General features: G+C 46.0%; 1 protein-coding gene across 1 annotated transcript; it reads right to left on the bottom strand.

The window, feature by feature from the left end:
• Nucleotides 1-229: 229 nt before the first annotated feature.
• Nucleotides 230-24,080, bottom strand: LOC146184880 (uncharacterized). The gene is made up of 6 exons (XM_084608847.1): nt 23,989-24,080; nt 23,126-23,295; nt 19,069-19,161; nt 17,212-17,304; nt 2,924-3,013; nt 230-340 (listed from the first exon to the last, which is right to left on the bottom strand). Exons 1-6 carry the CDS (start codon nt 24,050-24,052, stop codon nt 284-286), a joined length of 567 nt encoding a protein of 188 aa, XP_084464973.1. The 5' UTR covers nt 24,053-24,080; the 3' UTR covers nt 230-283.
• Nucleotides 24,081-24,397: the final 317 nt, after the last annotated feature.

Below are 24,397 nucleotides of genomic sequence, written 5' to 3' on the forward strand. Positions count from 1 at the left end.
AGGAAGAGAAGCAGTCAGGCCGTTCGGAAAGGGTACCGCAGTCGCCATAATCATAATGAGCCTTGTATACAGCCTTTGAAGGACAAATGCCTCTTTTAAATGTCTAAAAAAGTAAGCAGTGCATGTGCCAACTGCGACCCAATTGACTGTGCGGCATCCAATGAACCATGGACAAAGTAACGTTTATTCATGCTTTTTGCAAGGCCTAGCACAAAGATTCAGCGAGGTTTTAATTCCGAGCAGTTTTTAATTATGTCCATCTTTCGAGCCCGTTGACGGCGCATCACACGTTGCTCATGCAGTATCCAAGGACGTTGCACTTTCCAGGCCTCCCACTGTTCTGCGAACGATACAGGTGGACAAAAGTCACGCAAACTTCGTTTGGGGGGAGTCAACTATAAAATATGCGAATGGAAAAAAGTATAATGAAATTTCGCGGATCGGAAAGGTACACTAAGAACATGCATATGTTTTTATTAGTTACGCACAGGCGTCTTTATCCGCGTTAGTAGATTTATTACCAAGTAACTCCTGTAGGCCCCATTGTCGAACAGTGCGCATTCAGCACAGCCTGACTCAAGTTCTCTATAAGGCCACGAAACGATAAGTTTAACTCGGCCACTTTGAAGAGCAGAATGTGTAGAGGAAACATTTTTGTCCTCATAATAATCATGTGGAGTGTATTGCAACCTATACTGCGCTGCACAGAACACAAAAATTATTAAAGAAAATGTCGTAGTAAATTTCTACCGCGCACTGATGACACAGCAGATATTGTGGAAGGGAAATCCGGCAACATCAGTACGTGCTTTCAGTCTAAGGAAAGCAAAAAAAAAAATTACGGCGATGAATTCAATGCGCGCGGAGGCAATGCGAAATACATCCTTTAGACTCCGCTTATGGAGCAACGAGGAGCCTATTAAATACTTTCGTTATTCCCCATTTTTCATTCTACTATACGTATGCACTATATGCGAGTACTTCACCTTGCCAGTTGTTACCGGAATACACTCGCAGTCTTTGATGAAATGAAAAGAAGCAGTCATATCCTCGGCATTCACAATTGAGAGTCGCGAACGTGTCTCAGGGAGGGAGCGCGATGAATGGGTCGAACGCACGCACGCTCGAGGAGCAAGGTGCTGAACGATCCCGACACCATTCGTCCTCTATTGCACATGTAAAGAGATGGCATTGAAATATTGTTCTTTACGGAGCACCAGTTGACTTCAAAATGCCTCAGGGGGATGTATCCCTGAGTCATTTTGAAGTACTCTGAAGGCATTCCCGAATTTACTTGAAAAGGACAACTCCCCCAGCTCGTTTCTTGGAATAATGTGGGAGTGGCATCTAGGAACGAGACATTTTGGTTGGAAAACAAATCTTGCAGAGAGCCTGTCCTGCCGAGTTCCGCAAGTTGTACGCTAGCAGAGGTGTCAGGCCCACAGCGGGCACTTTTCGCGTGGAAATAAGTTACGGCAACCGGCAGATGAGAGGAGGAAGAAACAACTCGAATGCTTTTATTCCGTCAATTATAAATGAGTTCGGAAATGAAACGAGTGGGGTCCTGAAAAGCAATCGAACCTGACATAAGTGCCTTCTTCTGATGCCTAGACTAAAGAGGTCGTGTAACCGACCGAGGGGGAAACGACAAAGTCGTGCCAGTGGCTTGGAGGAACTAATAACGATTTGCTAAGGAAATTATTTGAAGAATTTTCAAGCAGTGAACTGTGCCGTGTTTACCAAAACTACTTTTTGTTTAGTTTAGGACCAACTTCAAACTTGACCTAAAACTCCTTCAAATTCAGTCAAAACTTATTTTTCAAGTGTGGATGCTCTTATGAACACACATAAATGAACTGTCTGAAAGTCATTTCTCCATAACCCTTCTCCTTGTTTTATGCTACAAATTTCTCAGCCCTCAGAAATATGCAGAAATCTGTCTGAGTATGTTTAGTTCCATGTCTATGCGGTGGATTATTTACTTAAATGAAAATCATAGAATGTGAAGCGCACTTTGTTGATATAAATAGGAAACGAGCCCAGAACGCTGCTGATAACACCCCGAAGCTTATATTTCTTCGAAGTGTGAACAAAGTACGCTCAGACGTTCGAGGGCTTATACTACATAATTAACATTTTCAATGTGCATAGATATTTCCATGCACACAGGGTGCACCCTGTTCCACTCGTGTCCCACAAAGGCTGTAATGCCCTGTGAGTGTCGAGATCTGTAAGGGTGTCCCCAGAGAGCTACGTATAACTGTATAGTCTTTCTTGTCAGAATAAAAATCCCACAGGTACCTAGTGTCACTCCTTCGCAAAAACTGTGCCCCACAAAACCTAAAGCAAAAAACATCTGCGACCATGTGACAGGAGGCAACAAAGCAAGACTGGGAAAGGGGCCCGCCTAGTGAGATCGAGATATTTAGGATTCACAGTGAAATAGTGCGGGGTGCACCTGCCCGCCCGCGCTTATTCATTCGAATAATTGGCCGCTCGCTCGTCTACTTCAAGGCATTTTTGGACAGCAGTATTCTCAACGCTTTGTGAAAATTATAAATACTTGGCTTCCAGATTCTGAAAGTAAAGCTAATATTGCATATCTCTCACTAATTTTGAATTTTAGTTTTCCCCCTATTCAAGCCCACAGCTTCACAAACCTCAGATTCGGCAATGAAACATTTGCCGTGTATACTAGACAACGAAGCGAATTGCGTTAAAGCCCCTCAAAGGGTGCTTTAACGTATGTGCTCTATGCACTCCTTTCCAAAAAAGAAAGCCAGATATAAGGATGCGGACCCGGTGACTCCAATAGTGCTAGGTCCCTAAGGGTGTGACGTCCTTCTTAAGTGCGTAGGTTACGTTCACACTTCATGCTATCAGAGATAAAGCTCGCGGAGGAAGGCGCGCTTGCCTCTAATACCTTGGTGCAGGCGGTACCTGGAGGTCGGCAGTACCGGTACGGGGCCTCCTTGTTCTTCACGTAGCACAGGAACTGGCACTCGTCGTAGCCCTGAAAAGCGTAGGGCGTTCAGGCGTCTTATTTGATTGCTGCGGTTCGCCTTGGTGCGATATATTTGAGGGCTCAGTGCCGTAGTAGTAGCAGCAGTGTGGGGCTATTGTACTGTAGCAACAATATTGTAGCAATAAAAGGAAGTAAAAATTAGATTTTAGCCAACCGCTTTATCTGCTATCGCAAGCAATGAAAATGCCTGAACTAGGGCGGCGGAAATAAAGAGAGAGCGAGGGAGCAGGTAGATGAAAGCAAAAATAGAGGTAGAGGATGAAAAGACTGGCCGTGCACCGATTTGGTGCGTGCTAATCATAGACGGTACAGGCATGCAGCCTCAAGCTTTTTTTAATAAATCCAAGTTTGCCAGAGTTATTTGCCGGTACTTTTTCTCCCATTAGATACTTGGGATGGTGATCGCAAAGATTCACAAATCATGTGAGACATATTCAGTGCAATTAACGTCAGTAGTTTACATGTTCCAACCCAGCGGACATGTTCTGGTGTGTTTATCAAATAAAGTTGTTTAGAGAGATCTGGAAGAATCCAAAAGGGCTTTATCAAAGCCTCATCGAAAGGGCACATGGCGCTTAAGAACCAGTGCTCGTGACGAGAAGCGTGACTTCTACACGTGCCTGACCAGCTACATAAACTGATTAACATTTTTTTCATACCAAAATCAGATTTCTGTGGCTCGACACGTGTTCTCTCTGCGTTTTGATGGCTGTTTAATTAATGTGAGCCCGAACCATAGATGTGGTTGCGTATAAAGACTTCTCTGGTATTTGCCAGAGAATTGCGAGCACGGGTTGTAGACGCCCGCACCTTGCATGCTTGCTCGAGTCGAGGTCTGGAAGGAGTCCTGCGCCTGCTTGTGCGGTGCCGACTGTCCTGACTCGGAAGGGCCTGATTTGGCACGGTACTCCGTCACCGTCGGCTATAGTGCCGGGGGCGACGCGCGATGTGCCATCTACGTGCGGCCTGTGTCGTCAAGATGAGCTCTGCGTTTTCCTCAACTTTCCCTGTGATGTGTCGCACGTGCTTTAATCATTTGGTTGGCCGTGCGGCCTGCTAGCGCTCTTAGCTCCGCTGCGAATGAGTAAGTAGGTTTTATGGGGCCCCGTGGCCCCACTTTTGGGTGCTGCGGTCAGACAGTGGGTTTGTATGAGGCCTGGGCATTTCTGCAGTGTTTTATAATGCACGTTTTCTGTTTATAAACACTTGTGCTCATAGCCTGCACTTTCCTTCGTAAGGAGTGAGAGCGCAGTAGCCCAGTGAATGCTGGCTATTCGATATGCTTGCTCCGATTAAACTATTTGCCCAAATCCGCGGTATAGGTGAGTGAGTCAACATGAACCACAAGAAGTGGATGTCAGATGTTGGGAGCTTTAGCTTCCCGTAACAGGTGGCGTATTTTCCTAATATCCCAAAACATTACACAGCTCAAATGTCAGTGTTGAGAATGTTAATAGTTGTCAGAGTTGGCAATGTTTAATAATTGGAGAGTTCGGAATGCGGAAGTGAAGTAAGTATGATATTACGAGAATATTATAGTTTTTTTTTTCTGAAATTAGAGAAGTTCTGGCATATAAACCATTAGTCTGCCAAGGAATACCCTTGAAAGGCGAAATTTTCGGCAAATTTCTTAGAACATGACATGATATCAGACTCCCTTGTATTAGAGTGGAATAAATACTATCTTAATATTATTATTGCTCTTTTTCGCTTTTTTTCTGTTCAGAACAGTCACTTTCGTGCTGGACTGAATAATTGTACTTAAAAATGAAACCCTTTTTGGCAATTGCTTCGTGCATCTTCAAAAACGCAATTGTGCTGAAGAAGATTTTGGGAAGTGTTGTATACAGTTGCACGGCTATAGAGATTATGTATCCCTATCTGAAATCGTTGGTATGCCTTCTTTTCGTCTTATACTTCTGCAGATTATCATCTCGCTCTACGTCTTAGGCAGTTTTTTTTAAGAATGTCAATGCTCCATGCCGTACATTAAGAAAATTCTCACAATATCTTGTAAAGCGTCACTCTACGCATTTTGCTAAAGGAAGCCGGGCAGTACAGTTTTCAATCGACATCCAGAAGAATATATACGGCAAAGTCGATTATATGCTCACGCGATACGTCGAAAAACTTAAAACACTCAATTTCGCAATAGTCTAGTACAGCTAACCAAACTGCAAAAATGAAATTTTTTTCTTATAGGCACTAGCACTTTATTTTTCCTTTTTCTTCGATATGTCGTGTGCTTTACGTTTCGTACTTCCTTTCTCTTTCTTTTCTGTTCGTCTTCTACGTCTCGTTAGTAAATCTCCTAAACCTTTGTGTTTTGTTGATATGTATATTGTCACGTTGTGGCGACAAGGTCGTAAACACAAAAAGAGAAAACAGGCGTAGTCGCACTGGAATCAACACTTTATTGGGCTGACTTGCGCCCGCAAACGAACTAAATAACTCGGCGGTGGCGATAGTAACGTCGTCGAACTGAGAATGCCTGTTTCACTTGTCAGTGCTGAATTTAAAGGCGGCGAGGCAAGATCTATAGATAAAGCCGCAATCGGTGACTAGCATGACCTGGAACATTGTAGAAACACACGCCAGCGGCTGGAATCTTCGAGATACATCCCCACGCATCATGCGCGACAAGAAAAAGATAAAGCGTCGTCTGGCGATAACGAGCATGAAAGACACAGCAGAAAATCGATCCGCGCGCTGGAATCACAATGATTAGGCCACGTGCACGCGGCTGCCAAGAGCAAATAAAGATTTAAGTAGTTCGCGTCATTAGTCCCCCCTTAAAAAGGCATCGCCTCGATACTTTCAAAATAAGCAGAGCAAGGCAAACAAAATACGAGAAATTAAAATAATTAGTGCCTTAGCGCGCGTAATAAGGCTTTAGGCGTTCAACATGGACGATTTCTGGACGCGCACGGCGCCGGTGGTATGGGGTAGTGCCGTCTGGGACGACCTCATAGTTAAGCTGTTTGATGCCCCGAAGGACTTTGTATGGACCGAAGTACCGATGTAAGAGCATCTCACTTAGTCCGTGACGGCGTAGCGGCATCCAAACCCACACTTGGTCTCCCGGCTTGTACTCTGCGTCGCTTCGCCGCAAGTTGTGTATGTAATAGGGCGTCGATGCATTCCTGGTCTTTTATACGCAGCCGGGCGAGTCGTCGTACTTCCTCTGCACGCTGAAGGTAGGCGGCGACGTCGAGGTGATCTTCTGTCACGTGCGGCAGAATCGCATCGAGCGTCGTAGTGGGCTCCCTGTCGTACACAAGCATGAACGGAGTCGCTCTGGTTGTCTCCTGGATGGAAGTGTTATACGGGAAGATCACGTATGGCAACATGGCATCCTAGCTCTTGCATTCGGTGTTGATGTACATGGCGAGCATGTCCGCGATAGTTTTATGCAGATGCTCTTTAAATCCGTTTATCTGCGGGTGGTAGGCGGTCGTCCTCCGGTGGCTTGTCTTGCTGTACTCCAAGATGGCTTGAGTGAGCTCCGCCGTAAATGCTATTTTCTTGTCCGTGATGAGCACTTCGGCGGCGCTGTGTCGCAGGAGAATGCGCTCGATGAAAAACTTCGCGACTTCTGCCGCGGTATCCTTTGGTAGTGCTTTTGCTTCAGCGTAGTGGGTGGGGTACACAGTGGCCACGACGATCCACATGTTACCGGCAGATGAAGTCGGAAAGGGGCCGAGCTGATCCATCTCAAAATCTTTACATTATCAGGGTCAACTTCTAATCGACTTCACTTGATCATCATCTCATCATCAATCTCAACTACATCTTGAACCACCTTTGCAGGCTGGCGTGTTCGAAACTGATTGTGCCCCGGAGGGTGCAGTGGGGTTAGCGGAGCTTCTTCCAAGCTCACCCCAGAGGAAGCTGGGCGCCAGGCCGAGGGTCTGCTTGTACCCATTTTTACCGGTGATTAAGTTCATCCCAATTTGTTGAAAGGGTTTGGTTGGGGCGATATGGGGTTCAGTAAACCAGCTAGTCTGATTGGGGGTGTCTTGCGTCGCTGGTACTCATGCCATCTTTTCATGTAATGGGCAACGTCGGCAGGTAACCGTAGCCAGTAATATCTCCCTTGGATCCGATGGCTACCTCGGGATGGAACCATCCCGAAGTAGCCTGCTGTCAGCTCATTGTGAAACGCCTGAAAAATTTTCTTTCGGAGTTTCCTAGGTACAACAAGAAGGTATGTGGTCTTGGGCGCGAAGTTCTTCATGAGGACATCGATGCGCAGTGCGAAGAACGGCAAGTTACGTCTGAACACAGCAGGATGGGAAGCGATCTTTCCTTCTAAGTAGTCCGCCTGGTCCAACGCATGGTCCCAGCGCTGCTGTTGAGTGAAAATGCTGGCGCTTACTAGACCCAAGAGGGCGTCGTTTTCGTCTTGTGGGGGCGCGTCCACGGGGGCCCGGGACAAGCAGTCTGCGTCAGAATGCTTGCGACTAGACTTGTAGACCACTGCAATGTCAAATTCCTGGAGACGTAAGCTCCATCTAGTAAGGCTGCCGGAGGGGAGTCAAATTGGCGAGCCAAACGGGCGCATGATAATCGCTTATTACCTTGAATGGTCGACCACATAGGTACGGACGGAACTTTGACGTGGCCCAAATGATCGCAAGGAACTCGTTTTCGGTCGTGAAGTAATTGGCTTCAGCTTTTCAGAGGGACCTGCTAACGTTACTTTCTCCTGTCCGGCATTCTCAAGGAGGACGGCACCTAGGTCTATATTGCTCGCGTCGGTGTGTATCTCGGTCTTGGTGTTCTCATCAAAGTGGCCTAGGACAAGAATGGATTGTAGGCAGCGTTTAACTTCTTCGAAGGAAACCGCTTGCGCTGCTTCCCAGTGAAATGACATGGCTGTTTTTGTAAGGTGCAATAAAAGTTTGGCGAGGCGCGAAAATTCCTTGACAAATCGTCAATAATACGTGCACGATCCTAAGAATCGGCGTACAGCTTTCTTGTCAACGAACAGTGGACGATCGCAGCTGTTTTTGTGGGTCGGACCGAATCCCCTCCTTGCTGACAATATCACACTGAAACAATATGTCTTCGAAGGCGAAGTGACGCTTCTCTGCTTTCAACGGCAAAGCTAAAAAACTAGTTGTGGTTTAACTCTGGTTAATCCTGGTTGAATTGCGATAGTAACGCCGGGATCTTCTTTTGCCTGGTGCATTATTTCCCTATCATGCCATGTCAGTGTAAAGCGCTACATTATTTGGGACACTTAAACTCATCCTTTAAGAGTATGACGCGAGAGCGTAAGCTACCAACCCACATATTAATGAGAACGGTTCAATGCTGTTGAACTGAATGTGGAGCGAAAGCATTAGCTGCCGATGACCGAGCGTTCTTCTTTTTCTCGCGGCTGTTCAAGGTCAGGTTCACGGACGTGACCTCTGCCGGGAGTACGCGACGACTCGAAACCTGCTGCAGTATTGCTATCGCAATAAAGCATATTGCGTTCAGCACCATTCAAAGCGTTTTCAAATGATCCTCAAAGTTCGAAGAGAAGAAAGCAACGTCATATGAGTACACCAGGCAAATTTGCCAGATCAGTCCAGCCAGTAGGGCATCCTTTACTCGCTGGAATGTTGCTGGTGCGGAGCAGAGGCCGAATGGCATTACCTTTAGCTCGAAAATGTCGTCTGGCGTGCTGAAAGCGGTTTTCTCGCGGTTTCTTTCGTCGACCTCAATTTGCCTGTACCCGGTCTTTAGGTACATCGGCGAGAAGTACTTAGCATTACAGAGCCAATCCAGTGTGTCATCGATACGGTAAAGCGGGTAAACATCCTTCTTCGTTATGCTATTAAAACGTCGGTAATCGACGCAGAAACGAAGTATTCCGTCTTTCTTCCTCACCAGGATGACAAGTGCTGCCCAGGGGCTTTGAGATGGCCGGATGACGTCGTCCCGAAGCATTTCAATGACTTGCTTTCGTATGGCTTGGCGTTCTGGGGGTGATTCGGTAGGGGCTCTGACGATGAGGTCGGGTGTGTTCATCAGTGATAATGCGGTGATTTGCCAAAGAAGTTTGTCGCACTTTCGACGCTGACGAAAAGCACTCATTGTAGCTTTTAAGACTGCGAATCTGGTATTGTCTGCACCGGGGTAGTGCTGAGTTGATGTCGAACGTAACCAGATTTCTACGGGGGGGTGGGGGGGATGCATCGCCTTCGGGCTGGTCGAATAGGGCGAATACATCTCGGGTATCTGTTAGTACATCGAGGAAAGCGATCATTGTGCCCTTGTTAAGGTGCCGGTATGCTTTGGTGAAGGGCGTCACCAGCACCTGAGCTAGTCTTCCCCGAAAACTGTCGATGCCTCTTGCGATACCGAGACCTTGTTCCAAGAGCAACAGTGTGCTTCCTTCAATGACGCCTTCGGTGTTTTCGATGTCCACTCATACCCACGCAGACTACGACGCTTGATCGGGCCGGCATGGTCAATTCTTCGTCGAGAACATTCAGAGCGAAATATTGTGTCGAAGTCGTCGTAGTAAGTATGGTGTTTTCCGTTGCAAGCTTTATGAGCATTGAGCGAAGGTCAAAGATCACCCGATGTTCGTTCAGAAAGTTCATGCCCAGAATCACATCGTGGGAACACTGCTGCAGGCCAATGAAGCTGGTAGAGAAGGTACGTCCATTAATGGTAACAATTACAGTGAATAGCCCCGACGGCGTTATAAGGTTACCACGGATTAGCGGGCCATTCCAAGTTGTCACCACTTTCTCGTGCTGGGCGGTGGAAGTTCCACACATGACAGAAAAGTCGGCTCCGGTGTCCACTAGGGCGAAAACCATGCGATCGTCGACAGCAACGGCGAAGTCACTTGTTCGTGTCCTCGTAATGCATGCTTGCTTCGTTGTTCAATCTCTACTGCGTCTTTTGCTCAGGTCGCGGCCAGGGCACACCGTTTTGACTTCACTAGGCGGTGGCGTTAACATGTGGTCATGTGGTCGTCGATGTCCTCGTCGTGCGTAGCGGCAGGGTATTAGTTGAAGCGTCATCGCTCGTCGTCGGTGGTGGAGGATCTTCGTCAGTTCACCGTTTAGCAACCTCAACTTCAAAGGTTGCTGCTTTTAGTTTCTCCTAATGAGGCTTGGGGAACTTCCTCGCACACTGTCATTGTAGTTACGGTCTGGCGACGGAAAGCGGGCCCTGTACGGCGATGGGGAGCGGTACCGACGGCTTGATGACTCTGTCCTTCGCAAGTAGTTCTCGATTTTTTTGTGGTCCTTCACCAAGATGGGGTGGGCGTCAATGGCGAAGCCGCATAGGCCAATGCGTCTGCAAGCGCAGTGGCGTAGGGTGTGGCCGGGGAAGCATAGTGCTTATTAGACGTCCTCCTGGCATCGCATTTGCTGGAGCTTGCAAGTAGTTGAGAGGCTTGGCGGGTAAGGCCAAGGGGTGGTTTTCGGGAACCGGATGGTAGCGAAGAGGGCCTCGAAGGTCACGCTGGGGTACAGTACGACGTAATAGAGCAGCATAGTTCATGGCTGTTGCTTCTTGCACTGGAGTAGTCGGAGCCGTTGCTTGAGGAACACCCATGCTTGCTTGACTTCTTCATGGATGACGTCCCCGAGCATCGTCACCGGCGATGGAATGGTGATAACAACCGGCGGATTTTTCCTCGGACGATCTCCCGGATAAGGTCCTGAAGGCTGTCTTCACTCGCAAATGCGTTGCTGTAGTGACTTGCGAAGGCTGGTGTGTGTGGTTGTTCATAGTGGCGCATCCGAGTGTCAATCATCTTCTCGATGGTAGACGCTTCGATTTAAAATTCCTTCACAGTTTTTGGCAGATTTCTTACAAGCTTTGCAAAAAAGACTAGTGCCTCGCATTAAAAATTTCACTCCATCACTTTCTTCGGTGATGTTAGCGTCGACGCGGCAAAAGAGGCGCTTCCTCTCGTCAACGTAAACCAGGACAGCCTCATTTGAGAGTTGAAGGCTTGATTGAAGTAGGGCCTGGGGTCGTTCCTTGCGGATGACACTTGCAAAGGTCGTCAAAAGCTCAGTCATAAAAATCTCCCAAAATTGCAAAGCCGCCTCGTGATTTTCGAACCATACACGGGCAAATCCTTCAAGAGTAAAGTAGACTTGCCTAACTTCATTTGGTTGTTTCAGGCATTGAACGTTGCCACGCGTTAGAACAGGTCGAGTCAGTCTTCTGCATCCTCGTCCGGTCGTCACTGGAAGCAGGGGGCTCACGGGGTTGGAAGAAAGCCAAGGGTGCGTTCAGCTTGACAGGCGCCATTTTGGGGGTAAGTAACGGTGTCGGGATTCAGCACCTCCACCAGATGTTACGTGGTAACAAGGTCGCAGAATATAAAAAGAGAAGACAGGCGTAATTGCCCTGGAATCAATTCTTAATTGGGCTGACTTGAGCCCGGAAAAGAACTAAACAACTCGGTGGAGGCTATAGCAACAAACGTGCTCTCTGGTCGTCGAACTGATAATGGCATTTTCACTTGTCAGCACTGAATTTAAAGGCGGCGAGGAAAGATATGGATGAAACCACAATCGGTAAATAGTATGACTTAGAACATTGTAGAAACACATGCAAGCGGCTGGAATCTTCGAGATACATCCCGACGCATCTTGCGTGTTAAAATAAATTATAAACCTTTGTCTAGCGATAACGAGCATGAAATAAACTAATACAAAAGCGATCCGCGCGTTAGAATCACAATGATAATGCCGCATGCAAGCTGCTCTCCAAAAAGAAGAAATAAAGATTTAGGTAGTGCGCGTCAATTTCTTAACTACCACATGGATAAACTTTTATTTATGCTGAATTTGATACGATATCTGAATACCAGACTGCACTCGATATATTTTCTTTTAACGCTCAGTTCAAATATTCTCATGCTGGCTATGACGGGCCCGCCTCTTTGTGAACTTGTGGGCGAATTTTGTGCAAAAAAATTTTGTCAAACGCACTTATAACAACACCGGTTTTAACAATATATCGTATATAACAATGGGCAGCTGCTGCGCCGTCAGTTATACCGTGTGTTATAATCGAAAATAAACCGCTTATTACTAGGGTGTCACGTTATATTATCGGTTATAACAATCAAATGTGGTCATTCAGAATCAACAAAAACAAGAAACGCTGCAACCACAAAAGCACGCGCTTAGATGGAGACACCGACAAAGCCGATGCAGCCACAATAAAAAAATTAATATAAAGAAATTGGGACAGAGCGCGTCGAGCCAGTGCTTTGGAGGGTGCGCCGAGAACCTTGCATGCCATCGAGACGCGGGGAAGGACGGAACGCTTCTTCACGCGGAGGAGGAGGGAAGGCGTAAGGCACTGCTGGACACGACTGTTCTGAGAAAGACCTTTGAGCGCTCCCCCTTGAGACCGCCAGTGGCGCAGGGAACTCGCGACCTCCTTGCCTCTGCACGGTCGAGCAGTCCATTCTGAAGGTGCGGTGACCGTGGTGCGCTGCACTATCCTCCCCTATTTACTTTGCCCAGGCCCCCGCTTCGCGGTTGCACGTTTTGTGGTAGGAGTGCAGCAGCATTTGTGCACGCGCCCTTCTAGTGAGGTTCTCCTGTGTGTGATCATTATTACCATTATCTTGATTTGCCCTGAAGTTTTCGTGAACAGCAATGGTGTATCCTTCTTCAGGAAGCCAGACACAACCGTCGCAGAAGAGGAAGTGAACGGCAATGCCCCTAGAAGTTATGCGGAACATTGTACGTGAGCACAAGGAGGGCGTAAAAGTGCAATTTGGTGCGCAAGTACGGCCTGACGCAACCGACAGTATCGACAATCATCCACAACGCGCTCAAGGTTGAGAACGAAAGTGATGCCAGTGCTGCATATGCACTGGACGATGGCCGGAAAATGGTTCGACACTGGGACTACAAAGACATAGAATAGGCGCTCTACCAGTGGTTCTTGACGCCCCTGTAGCGAACCTGCCGATTAGTGGCCCAGTTTTAGCGGAGATGGCGAAGCCCTTCGCATACCTCCCGCGCAATACCGATTTCCAGCCTGGTGGTGGTTGCATTTAACGGTTCAAGGAGAGGCATGGAATCGTGTACAAGCCAGTCGGTCGTCGGCGAGGCAGGATCACTCGATATCGACGCTAGGCAGAAGTGACTTGAGGAAACACTGCCCTCCAACCGAGAAGAATACGCGACCGGAACTTGTACAATGGGGGCGAGACTGGGCTGTGTTTCCAGATGCTACCATCACAGACGCACGCTATCAAAGGCGATCTCTGTAAGGGCGGCAAGCAAAGCGAATTGCGCGTGGTCGTTTTCTTGTGTGCCAACATGGACGGCAGCGACAAAGTGCCCCGCCTTCGTCATAGAGAAATCCAAGAATCCTCGCTGCTTTCGTAGTGCTGCACTTTAAGATCTCGCTCCTGATGGCAGTGCAGTTCATTTTTGGAGCATGGGCAGAAGTAAGCTCCTCCACTTTCATGAAATGCTTTAGTAAGGCGCGCTTCGCTGGGGATGCTGGCGACGCAGAATTTCGCGAATCTCCTGCCGACACAGCGATGACCGAACTTTGGTCCACAGTGAGCCGCAGTACGGCGACGCGTCGGGACTTGAGAAATTTTTGCACGCCGTCGATACAGTCGCAACAAATGAAGAGCTGACAGACGGTGCTATCGTCGCAGCAGTTCCTGGCGCGGAGGACGGTGACAGTAGCGACGACGGCGATGAACCGGAACCTGTGCATATTGCGTCTCGCCAAGAGGCTTCAAGAATGACTGACTCCCTGCGGTACTTCGTTTTTGCTAAGAGACTTAAACTGCACTATGTTCAGCAGTTGGATGTCCTGAAGGAAGATGTCGGCCAGATTGCCGTGAAACAGACAATGCTTACGGATTACAGATTTCTTCCCGCTACGAAAAAAAAGTGTAAGCTCACTCGTTCTTATTAAATGTGTAGTTTGTATTGTTTTCTTTGCTTTTTCATCCTGACCAGACTATAACCATTACCAGTTATAAAAATGATATTTCCATTGTACTTGAATATTATTACAAGTATAACTTTGACTGCATTATTATTAATATGCTTTTGTTGCTTTCGCGTTGTGTTGACCGCGGTCGTTTTTTTTTGTTTATCATGAGAGTGCACATGATTTTGTTTTGAGGTATACGTTTCTTTTAAGCTTATACTCCAGGCTCTATATTGGTGCCCTATTTGTGAATTCTGCTATAATTGTGCTTTGTTTGTACTTTGTAGCCTTTATTGTTTTCCGTTGATGATTTCCTGCCATTTGGTCGCTTTGCTTTGAATGCCGGGCCCAGTCACTCAAGCCTCTTGTTGCCCTGGACGAGACTGAATCTTTTTTCTACAGTATTAAAAATGGCCGTGATTATTAATAATAATGATACTATTATTGTTATTACTATATTATTATTCTTATTACTCGTTATCATTGGAGGTTCGTAGCCTCCTATTGTGAACAGCCCTTTTTATCACATATTACTTCCCCTTTCAAGCATTCTGCACTTACTTGTGCTTTTCCTCCGTTTGATTTTCTCAACATTTTCCGCATTGTTTTACCTGCCTTTATTGGTATTTTAACCTCAAAACCGCGTGTACGCAAATGATCCTTTGTATCACTTTCAGTGATTGATTTGTTTATTGCACTTGATTGTATTATGACAATTTTCTGTTTTGAATATTTTTTTTTGTGTGATATGTTCTTTAGGACATTATAATTATTGATTTCATTAAGTCACTCATTTTCTCTAAATTTCATTTCATGTATTATCTGTTGCTTTTATCTTCTATCTTTGTGTAAAGCTTGGGTATGAATTTTTAAATCTTTATTTGTGTTGCGGTACTACGACCATATGGTTGTTGCCATGCTCATTAAACTAAATAATAATTGATTGGCTGATTGAATAATTATTGTGGAAAAGCGCAGGTTGCAGCAGAAAGAAGAAAATGAGAGACGACAGTGTTTCGTGCCGTATTCACTTTTTTTTTTGTCCGCAGTGAGCGCCAAATTCGCCCACAAATGAAAGCTTATTTGTTGATTTGGGCGCAGTAAAGAGCCCTAAAGGTTTTGTTCACGGTGCTTTTGCCATATGGCGACGGGGGTGCTTCGAAGGGTAGAGGTTTCAATCTCCGTGGCTGCATACAGATACCAGCATTCTCGCTATGTGGCACTGGCACATCATTCTATTTCACTCACCAATGAAACCGGAACTCCGGCCACTCAATAATACTGTGCGCCCGTCTAAATTAGCTGCTGGTAATGGTCGCTAAAATTACCTCGCTTTTTATCGTGCCTGATTTATATGGACTACTTTAAAACTTCAACGAAGGCAAATAATAGAAGCGGTAAAAATGTATATTGCACAGGAAGAATACGCACACACTTGGCGCCGACATGAATCCGTTATCTACACAAGGGGGTTCTCGCGATAATTTATTAAATGAAAGCTTGGACCAGCAGACCAAGAGGGAAGTAAACAGTGCGGTAACCTCGATATAACGGAACTGAAGTAACACATAGCATCATATGCTAATACAAAATGAAATGCAGAGGCGCCATTGTCTAAAAAACATTTCTGCAGTATTCAAAAACATTGGGATAAACGTCTAGTTATTAATAAATATGTAGGACTAAGACAAGAGGCTAGGATGCAAAAGACGAAGCGGTAAAAAAACTTCAATAAAAAAACCAATAATTAGATTTTTTTTACCAAAATTATCGAAAGAAGACGAACACAGGAATCGTGCGATCCTGCGCTACACCGGAAGTGGGTCATGCGCTCGGATTGGCACCCTGCCGCCACATCGCGACGGCGGGAGACCTCCTGGTCCGATATCATAGGGGATCGCGTGTACAGACTGACTTTTCGAGTATGGAGCATTTATTTTGTTGTTTTTTTTTGTTAGGCAGAAAAACCGGTGGTGGCTATTGCACTTATATATATGAGAAAGAGCGAACTCTGACGTTCAGTGGGGTTGCGGAATAATTTGAACAAGCCTGAGGTTCTTTAACCTGCACTGACGTCACACGGCCCACGGGCGTTCTTTTTTTGTATTTCGCCTCTATTGAGATGCGGCTACCGCAGCCGGGATCAATCCGGTGACCTCGGTGCCAGCAGGGAAAGGCCAAAGTCACTGACTGACCTACCGCGGTGTGACGTGATATAGTCAAGGTCATGTGACCTTTTCAAGGCGATAATGCAATCAGACGCCTGGTACTTGTAATTATTAGTTAGTCGCACCATGGGGGATATCAAGGGTAGAACTACAGCCTAACAGAAAAACACACACAAGGAAGACAACAGGCTGTAGTTCCACCTTTGATATGAACCATATAGCGGAGACCCACATCGTCCATCCGTGTAATATGATCTTAAAAACAGAAACAGTACTGTTTGCGAAATGTTATTGCTGCTGTGCTGGAAGTGGCTTCAGTGGCTGTTGGGAAACGATGATCGGCTATAACGAAGCTTCACTTCAAGCGTTTTCTGACAATTTTCTATCTCCCGCCGCTGGTTGCATCGCTTAATTATGCGTGTGCACTGTTCAAGCAGAGAGCATTAAGAACTCTGTCGCATGGCTAAATATCATGCGATCGCGAATGCCGTGGATGGCGCATACAAATAAGGAAAGCCTAAAGCAGTTTCTAGTGCGATGGAAGTTTCATACGACAGCCATGCTACCGACCCCCACGTAAGTTTTGCAAAAACTGCACAATTGTTCCTCTATTGGTTGCATGCTCTCGCGATGTGAAGCGAGAGTACAAAACCCAGCCTCCAGCTGAACAGCTCTTTACGATTTACGTTGTACGCTCTATTTGTGCTCAGAAATCGGAAGCAGCTGGTGTTGATAACAACCCATCTTTAAAAAAAAAAAAAGAAACTTCTGGGCAGGCACCATGGCATATATAGCGGTTTTCGACATCCCCTTCATAAAAGGGAGGCGCGGGGTTCGACTACCAAAGCCGTCGCCTGTTCGCTGGTCTATAGTGGATACAAGCCGGTCGTGGTACAAGCATTGTTCATTGAAGGACTCTGGTGCAAACCTTACTCACGCCACGAGCACAAAACAGTTGAACATACGTCTCTTTTGACGATCCTAAAGAGAACATGATTAGGAACAGCAAAGACGTGGACACCGATAGCGCCCATACGCTGCATACTGGAAGCAAAACATGCTCAACCGTACCGAGGCCTGCGATGCTTGGTTCGGGTGAACGCTCTTGCAGAGGTCCGACTCGGTAACTGAGGGCTGGCGTCGGCACTCCGTTCGAATGCACACCTGCGGACAGATATAAGCACTGAGTGTTGGGAGCGAGTGCACAAGCACCTAATGAAAAGCACTCAAGTGAAAAAGTCAGGTTCCTGAAAGGATGAAGCGCTACACACTTGATTAAAGTATTTTTGATACATGCTATCGCGCTTTAGGCAAAAATCAAGAACAAAGCGGCCCATAAAGGAGGCTTTCCAGTCAATGCATGGCGTCGACCTTGCCGCTTAGTTCTTGACGTCTATCTGGTTATTCAGGATCTAGAATTGTGTGCGCCTCCAGAATACATGAGCGCAAAATCTTTGTGTTTCGTAGGAGCTATAGAATTTCCCAGAAAACTATGCTGTTTAGGGGTGACTGAGAAAGGGCACGCGGCATCCTAATTTATAACCTTTGCTTTCATCCCCATGATACCTTGCACTATAGTAATCTCAGTCAGTTGCTAAGAAAATTCTGAGCACGAAATAGTGAAGTTTTCCGTTCAGTAACGATTTCTACACCGCTTTTCTAATATTTGCAAAACGAAGGTTGCGCGCAGGATAGCAAGCGCATCAACCAGTTGCTGTCTTCTCGTGATGACAGGGTACAAAAGATCTGATTTCCCCATAACACCGAACACCGGGTCCGCATTCGTGACTCGATATGGGACCTTCCGCGGATTAAATAAAGGTTTGAAGAGTACGACAAGATAGAGTCGTTTGTAAGTCCCCACGCTCGCCCATTTCCAGATATCGACAGGCTTTTTGCCGTCCCCATCTCACGCTGCATTTTGTAACCCTCTCAAACAAGCCTGCCAAAAAGCGCCGTCAGGCAATAAAGAAAAAATAACTCAGTGACGTAGGTGTAGTGTGTTTGACACGGGACCCATCTGTCGGAGGTTCAAAACCACCACAAAATCATCACATATATCCCCTTTTGGGCGGCTTCACTACATGTAACTAGATGGCTGCGTCACGAGCTCTCTCGGCCAATTTAATAACTCCGACAAACGCAGGGTTTTCTATTGAAAATGCAGGGCCATTAACTCTGACGCACTTAAATGTGAAGAAATACCTGTGGGCATTGCTAAAGGAAAGCAAAGCATATGTTGGATTAATAGACGGATAGATATTCTCCAGGAGTGGATGTTTAAATTTATGATTAGCAGTCCAGTTCGAGCACTCATCAGATCAGCTCACCAAAAATGGGCACAGAAAGCCATTTGATCATTCAGTCGGTGATGCCAAATCTAAATGGTGACCTAAAATATTTCCGGGCTTTCAGTATGTAAAACATTGTCAGTGCTTCTAACCCCTGCCCTTCTTATTTCGCTCGTCTTCATTGTGTTTATATAGTTTTGAGAAGAACAAGAACGTGTGCTATAGGGAAATATGTATCTATTATCTAAAAGGTATTATTTAGAAAGCGCTGCAATGTAGCTGGTAGGACCAATAACTCTCCCCCCCTCCCCCCTCCACCTCCCCTCGTCTACTGTCATGTTCGTTTTCACTCTACGAACTGTGCGGATTTTTTGTTTGTTTCATTATATGCCACCTCTTCACTTGTCCTATATTTCTCCCATGAAGAGCTAAGGAATGAACTGGACATGCATGGCCTTTCATCAGCTGTGTTGAAGGTGGATTTACCAGAAGTGATACTATGTTCAGCGGACCAGGCTACACTCAAGCCTCAGAATGAATGGTTAGGGGGTACGGTCTGGACATGGAAGCCCAGCGCATAAGCAATGACGCCGCATTTCACGCGCGTGCAGCATTACTTTATGACCGCGTGACCCACCTTTTCGACGCCACAGGAAAGTCCATCGGTGATGTTAACGTGGTAGGCGCTCCCATGTGCGGGTGTGCAAAGTACGTTGCAGCTGTTCTCCACCTGAAAAGCGCAGGGAGTGTGCGTTAGACTCTCGAAAACTCTCCGCAGAGGAACCATCTTCGTCAAGTTGCATGACCTGTTTATAAATGTCGAGTAAAAAAACGGCACATTTTCTCCTGGATCACGTGGGAGGTCCAGTCTACGCCAGCCCCCCTCGCCCCCCCCCCCCCCCCCCGCCTCCCCCTTGGTGCTCCCATTTCGGTGAGTGCGAATGACACGTATGCCTTCGCATCAAGGTTTTGATGCACGCTAATCAGTAAAAAATTAACTCTATCCTATCATCATACTCCCTATACCAGCTATGTCTTCACATTACCCGCGTTTCTTTCCACATCACTCTCCACTCTCAGTATACACTATCTCTGACACGCTGCTGCAATAGAGCCTACCTCTCTCTAAGGCTCCAAGACCGTCGATACCGGGCCACGCACCCATTCTGAGCATGGTGCCAAAAGTGTGGTGCACTGTTGTGGGTGAATTTGGTCGCAAAATATGCGGGGATTGCCGGACAAGGAGAATCGCAGCGCTACAAGGCGCGCGGGAAAGCGACACTTAGTCAATAGCCGCGAGCATGTTTGACAGACTCCAGCAAAAAAATGAAGCATCTGCCAACACGAATAGCCGCACGTGCGTGAGCAACGACGCTCTTCGGTTGCAGTCGCGTGCCCCGAGTTATCTTGGCAACTATATAGCATGCTCGGACCTAGCAAGGGCCTACTGCGCTGTAGAGGGCAGTAATGAGATCTAAAAACTCGTCATAAAATAAGGGCTCGTGACGTACTGGTGCGTGCATGCGACGTCTTGGGCCTCACATTCACCCAGAGAGCAGAAAGCCGGAGAGCCTAACCGAAAAAAAAAGTGAGGAGCTTGAAATTGTCTTCGTACTTTTAAGCGCGAAAAGGAGTCCAGTTGTACAGTGCAGATATTCGTATCGAATGTCATCACAGTGTGGTGAGGGAAACGTGCTCATGTATTCTTTTAACTGTAATTCATTTTCTCCAAGGTACAGTTTCACTTTTGCCTTCAAGGAGTCGCATTTTGTATCGTGCTCTGAAGTGTGCTCTTCCCCCTTCCCCTCTTGAAAGGAAGTGAGAAAGTGATAGTAAAGCATAAATAAAATAAATAAATGAATTGTTTGTCAATACGACCTTTTGGCAGAAACTCATTTCCAATTAGATTTTTTCTTTCTGTAAGATGTGGTTTATTTAAAGGTGCTGGGACCTGAAGAGCAGCTCGAACACAGCCCGTAGTCAGTCAGTTCAAACACGCGTAGCGATAGGAGTGCCACTGACTGAAATGTTCAACATGTACTTCTTTCTCTTCATACTTTCCTTTTTTCATTCTTGTCATGTTTAAAATATTTATGTACTTCTCACAAAAACCAAATAATATGTACTGCCAGGGGTAAGGAGAGATTGAGGAATTTTTGGTTATATATATATATATATATATATATCAAGGAAAGAAGCCAACAGTCGGCGAGGCCAAGGAAAGCGTTGGGGATGGTACCTTTATGTCTTTTTCTTTTTAATGTTTGCTTATATATATATATATATATATATATATATATATATATATATATATATATATACCAGGTGTCCCAGCTAACTTGAACCAAGCGTTACAAAATAATATATTTGAGATAGGCCAGTGAAACCAATTGCATACAACTGCCAGCCTGTTTGCGCACTATATGCAATTTTTTGTTTTGCAATTACTTAATTAGCTAATTATGTTAATTTCTCTAATTTATTAAATATCGACTTTAGACCAAAAATGTGAATTGGAAAGTTGTAGAACGCCTTCAGAAACCCCCATTTCATTAATTGCGATAAAGAAAGTCTCACGTGTATCTTTTTTTCCGGGCTCAGAAGAAAGCCCGCGAAATACAAATAATACCACGTGACTAGCGCATTTGTGCGCCGCGATTGTGGTGCTCTCAGTCGTGGTTTGAGCGAACGAAACCAGCTGCGGCCGTGACCCGATGGTCGCGTTGCAGCGGCAGGCAGAAATGTTGACGCTGGTTCGAGCGAGCTCGAGCTCGCGCGTCGCCACCGCAATTTTGGCCAGGCCTGCGCACCGCAGCAGCCTACATCAGGACAGGCGGATGACGATAAAGAACCGGCAAATGAAGGCGCAGCGCTAATTTTAGTCGAGTCACCCAAGCATGTATGCGCAGATTCAGTGGCTGATACCTTATCGCTCATCCGTTTGTCGTGACGTTCGCTGATGGGAGAGAAGGAGGCCTTGTTAGAATCTCGGTGGTGTCGGCTCGCCGCTCTCGCTGGTACTGCACCGTCATGTGGGCCGGCTGTCTGAAGCGGGCGAAGAAGCCATCGCAGGCATATCGGCCTGCCGCTTTAACGGGCCAAGAAGACACTGCCGCAGCTAATTTCGTTCGCTCAAACCACGATTGAGAGCACCACAATCGCGGCGCACAAATGCGCTAGTCACGTGGTATTATTTGTATTTCGCGGGCTTTCTTCTGAGCCCGGAAAAAAAGATACACGTGAGACTTTCTTTATCGCAATTAATGGAATGGGGGTTTCTGAAGGTGCTCTACAACTTTCCAATTCACATGTTTGGTCTAAGGTCGATATTTAATAAATTAGAGAAATTACCATAATTAGCCAATTACGTAATTGCAAAACAAAAAATTCCCTGTAGTGCGCAAACAGACTGGCAGTTGTATGCAATTGGTTTCACTGACCTACCTCAAGTATATTATTTTGTAACCCTTGGTTCAAGTTAGCTGGGACACCCGGTATATATATATATATATATATATATATATATATATATATATATATATATATATAGCCACATTTTCTCATAACAGAGGCTGAAGACATTAGGCGAAAACGCGAAAAGACACCACGTGTCTGCAAACCATTTTCTAAACAATATACAATGACAACAATAAAGGTACTGATCAGTCAAAAATGGTTCCTGCATAATATTGCTGCACGGGCTTAACCACTGGAAAGTAGTCGCCTCTGGTACACTTAATAAAAAGGATTTTTAAATTTCACACATCAGAAAAAATTAAAAAAATATGCATCCTAAACCAAGAAGGGCCAGCAACAATCACAAAATGTTGAAATGAGGTAAAATTTAGGTGTAAAGAATAAATCTATCCGTGCACTTCAAGCCAGGAATAGGAAACAGTGAAAACGTTTTCTGAATACGTCAGAGCGGTAGTAGACAATAGCAGTAACGCCTGTCCACTCAATGTTTTACTTGGCTGATTTAAGTGCAAAAATAGGGCAGAAGCGGACAGGCGAGAATGAAATGAGACAGTGGGGTCCAGGAACGTTCGAAAAGAAATACTGTATTGCTAAATATTACGCATAGGAAGCCTATGACTTAAGCACACTATTTCAAACAAAAAGTGGATCACATATAAAAACCTGGAAAGAGAGTACAAAATTAAAACAGTTAGCAATGAGCACCACTTTTAGGGTCACGCACAAGATGTAGAGATATTATACATCATAACTGTACTGACATCTTCCAAATGTGAGCTTGAAATTAGTTTACATTTGAAAACAGGACACGAGAAAGTTATGGAAAAGTGAGATGACAAACCAGCAACCAGCTCTCAGGAAAAAGGTGTGACAATTGATGAATTTACTTTTAAATTAATAGTACTCTTTAGTCGAGGAAGGCTAGCATAATGTGAAGGCAGCGAACAGAACATGTTCAATAAAAGGATACGGTTAATTCTCAAAGGAAACAAAGGTCTAAATAATGAGTCCACTTGGGAAGGCTTTTTCCGGAAGTGGACTAAGCGGGGCCGTAGAAGCTTCACTGTGTGCCATGGTTACGTAACGCCACGGAAGTTTCACCGTAGCGCTCCAGAACCACGGACCAGAACTGCCGGCTAGTATAGGCAACGTGTGCTGCGGGTGAGCCCAGGAGCCAGTGGTTTCCCTGATTTTCCCGAACCTGGTAAGGCCAGCACCTGGACAGCTCTGATGAGCAAACGAGCCACATGGTGTCCGAGGCAGAGCGCCGCCATGGTGGCCTCGTCCAGCACGTGCTCGTTGGTGCCCTTCTCGCTCCAGGGGGACGCCTTTCCCGATGCCGCCAGGAGGGTTGGTAGGGGCCGGCACCCACTGCTGACCGCCCCAGCTGCATTTGAAGCCGCTGCTTACTACTGTGCTAACTTAATGATCACAGAGAAATTGCAGTAATTGAGGATTGTCCCTAACTTCCTGGCTAAATGTTTCAAAAGTAATCGATGCTAGCTGCTCATACACTTTAAAAAGCATTCATTATCCCTAAGTCTCGCATGATATTTCAGGATTTTTCAGGAACAAGCATGCTGCCATAGTCGGGTACAGCTAATGAAAGCCGCAGATGCCCTTTAAAGGATGCTCTTCAGGCAGTGTTGTCGACTGATTCGAACACTGTGCATCTTCACGAGGTCTAGAAGGGCATTATTCATGACATTGTGAGAATTGGTCGACAACTGTTCTTTGCAGGGGGGATTGCTTTGAGGAGCAAAAGCCGTTTTTTTCTTGAATTGTATTTGACTATAGCTCAGGCACGAGACGCAGGCCCATGTGAAAGCAATTAGATACATAATGTTATTACATGCACGCCGGTCTTTTGAACGTCGATGGAATCTCCGTGTGTTGCCTCTCTGCGGTGTAATTTTACAGAAAGAAACGACCGTCTGGAAAAGGACTGACAGGTTCGACTCCGTCTCGTACAGCTCATTGCACAGCTCGCAGCCTAAGTAGAAATTTGCTAAATTCCCTTCGCGGCAGTTTCAGATCGGTGTGAAAATCTTTAAAGATAATCCATCCAGACAGGGCTCACCTGATGTGCAGCCAGAGCCTAGCAGCATGGACAACACGAGAGCGACGCACGCCCTCGCCTTCATGGCAACCGCATGTCTCCTTCCTGGGAGGCTGACCTGCACAGACCGTACATGCGAAGACACTGAAACCGGTCAATGATGGGGAGACAGAGAAAATCTTAGGAATATATCTATACAACCATGCCTATTTTGGTGTCCCACACATGGGGAGCGCAATAGGAGGAAGTGTCAGAGTCAAGTATGCCTTGTCAGTGGACTTCTAATTAAATCAATACAGACAAAAATCGTGTTTAAGGATACGGGGATCTTATCAGATTGATGAACTGGCGTTTCGGCCTCCCAAAATACAGACGAAAGCCTTCAAGAGTTTGTTGATTTCACAATGAATTTGCGATGTCGTCTGTTGTG

The sequence above is a fragment of the Amblyomma maculatum genome, chromosome 7 (assembly GCF_055883805.1).
Source record: "Amblyomma maculatum isolate TAMU_Amacu chromosome 7, ASM5588380v1, whole genome shotgun sequence".
In the NCBI taxonomy this organism is placed as follows: Eukaryota; Metazoa; Arthropoda; class Arachnida; order Ixodida; family Ixodidae; genus Amblyomma; species Amblyomma maculatum.

Coding starts and splice junctions, on each gene's coding strand:
- LOC146184880 (XM_084608847.1), bottom strand. CDS start 24,052: ATGAAGGCGAGGGCGTGCGTCGCTCTCGTGTTGTCCATGCTGCTAGGC. Junction 23,296..23,988: donor AGGCTCTGGCTGCACATCAG/GTGAGCCCTGTC, acceptor CTTCAAATGCAG/CTGGGGCGGTCAGCAGTGGG. Junction 341..2,923: donor CAGGTACCGCCTGCACCAAG/GTATTAGAGGCA, acceptor TATCGTTCGCAG/AACAGTGGGAGGCCTGGAAA.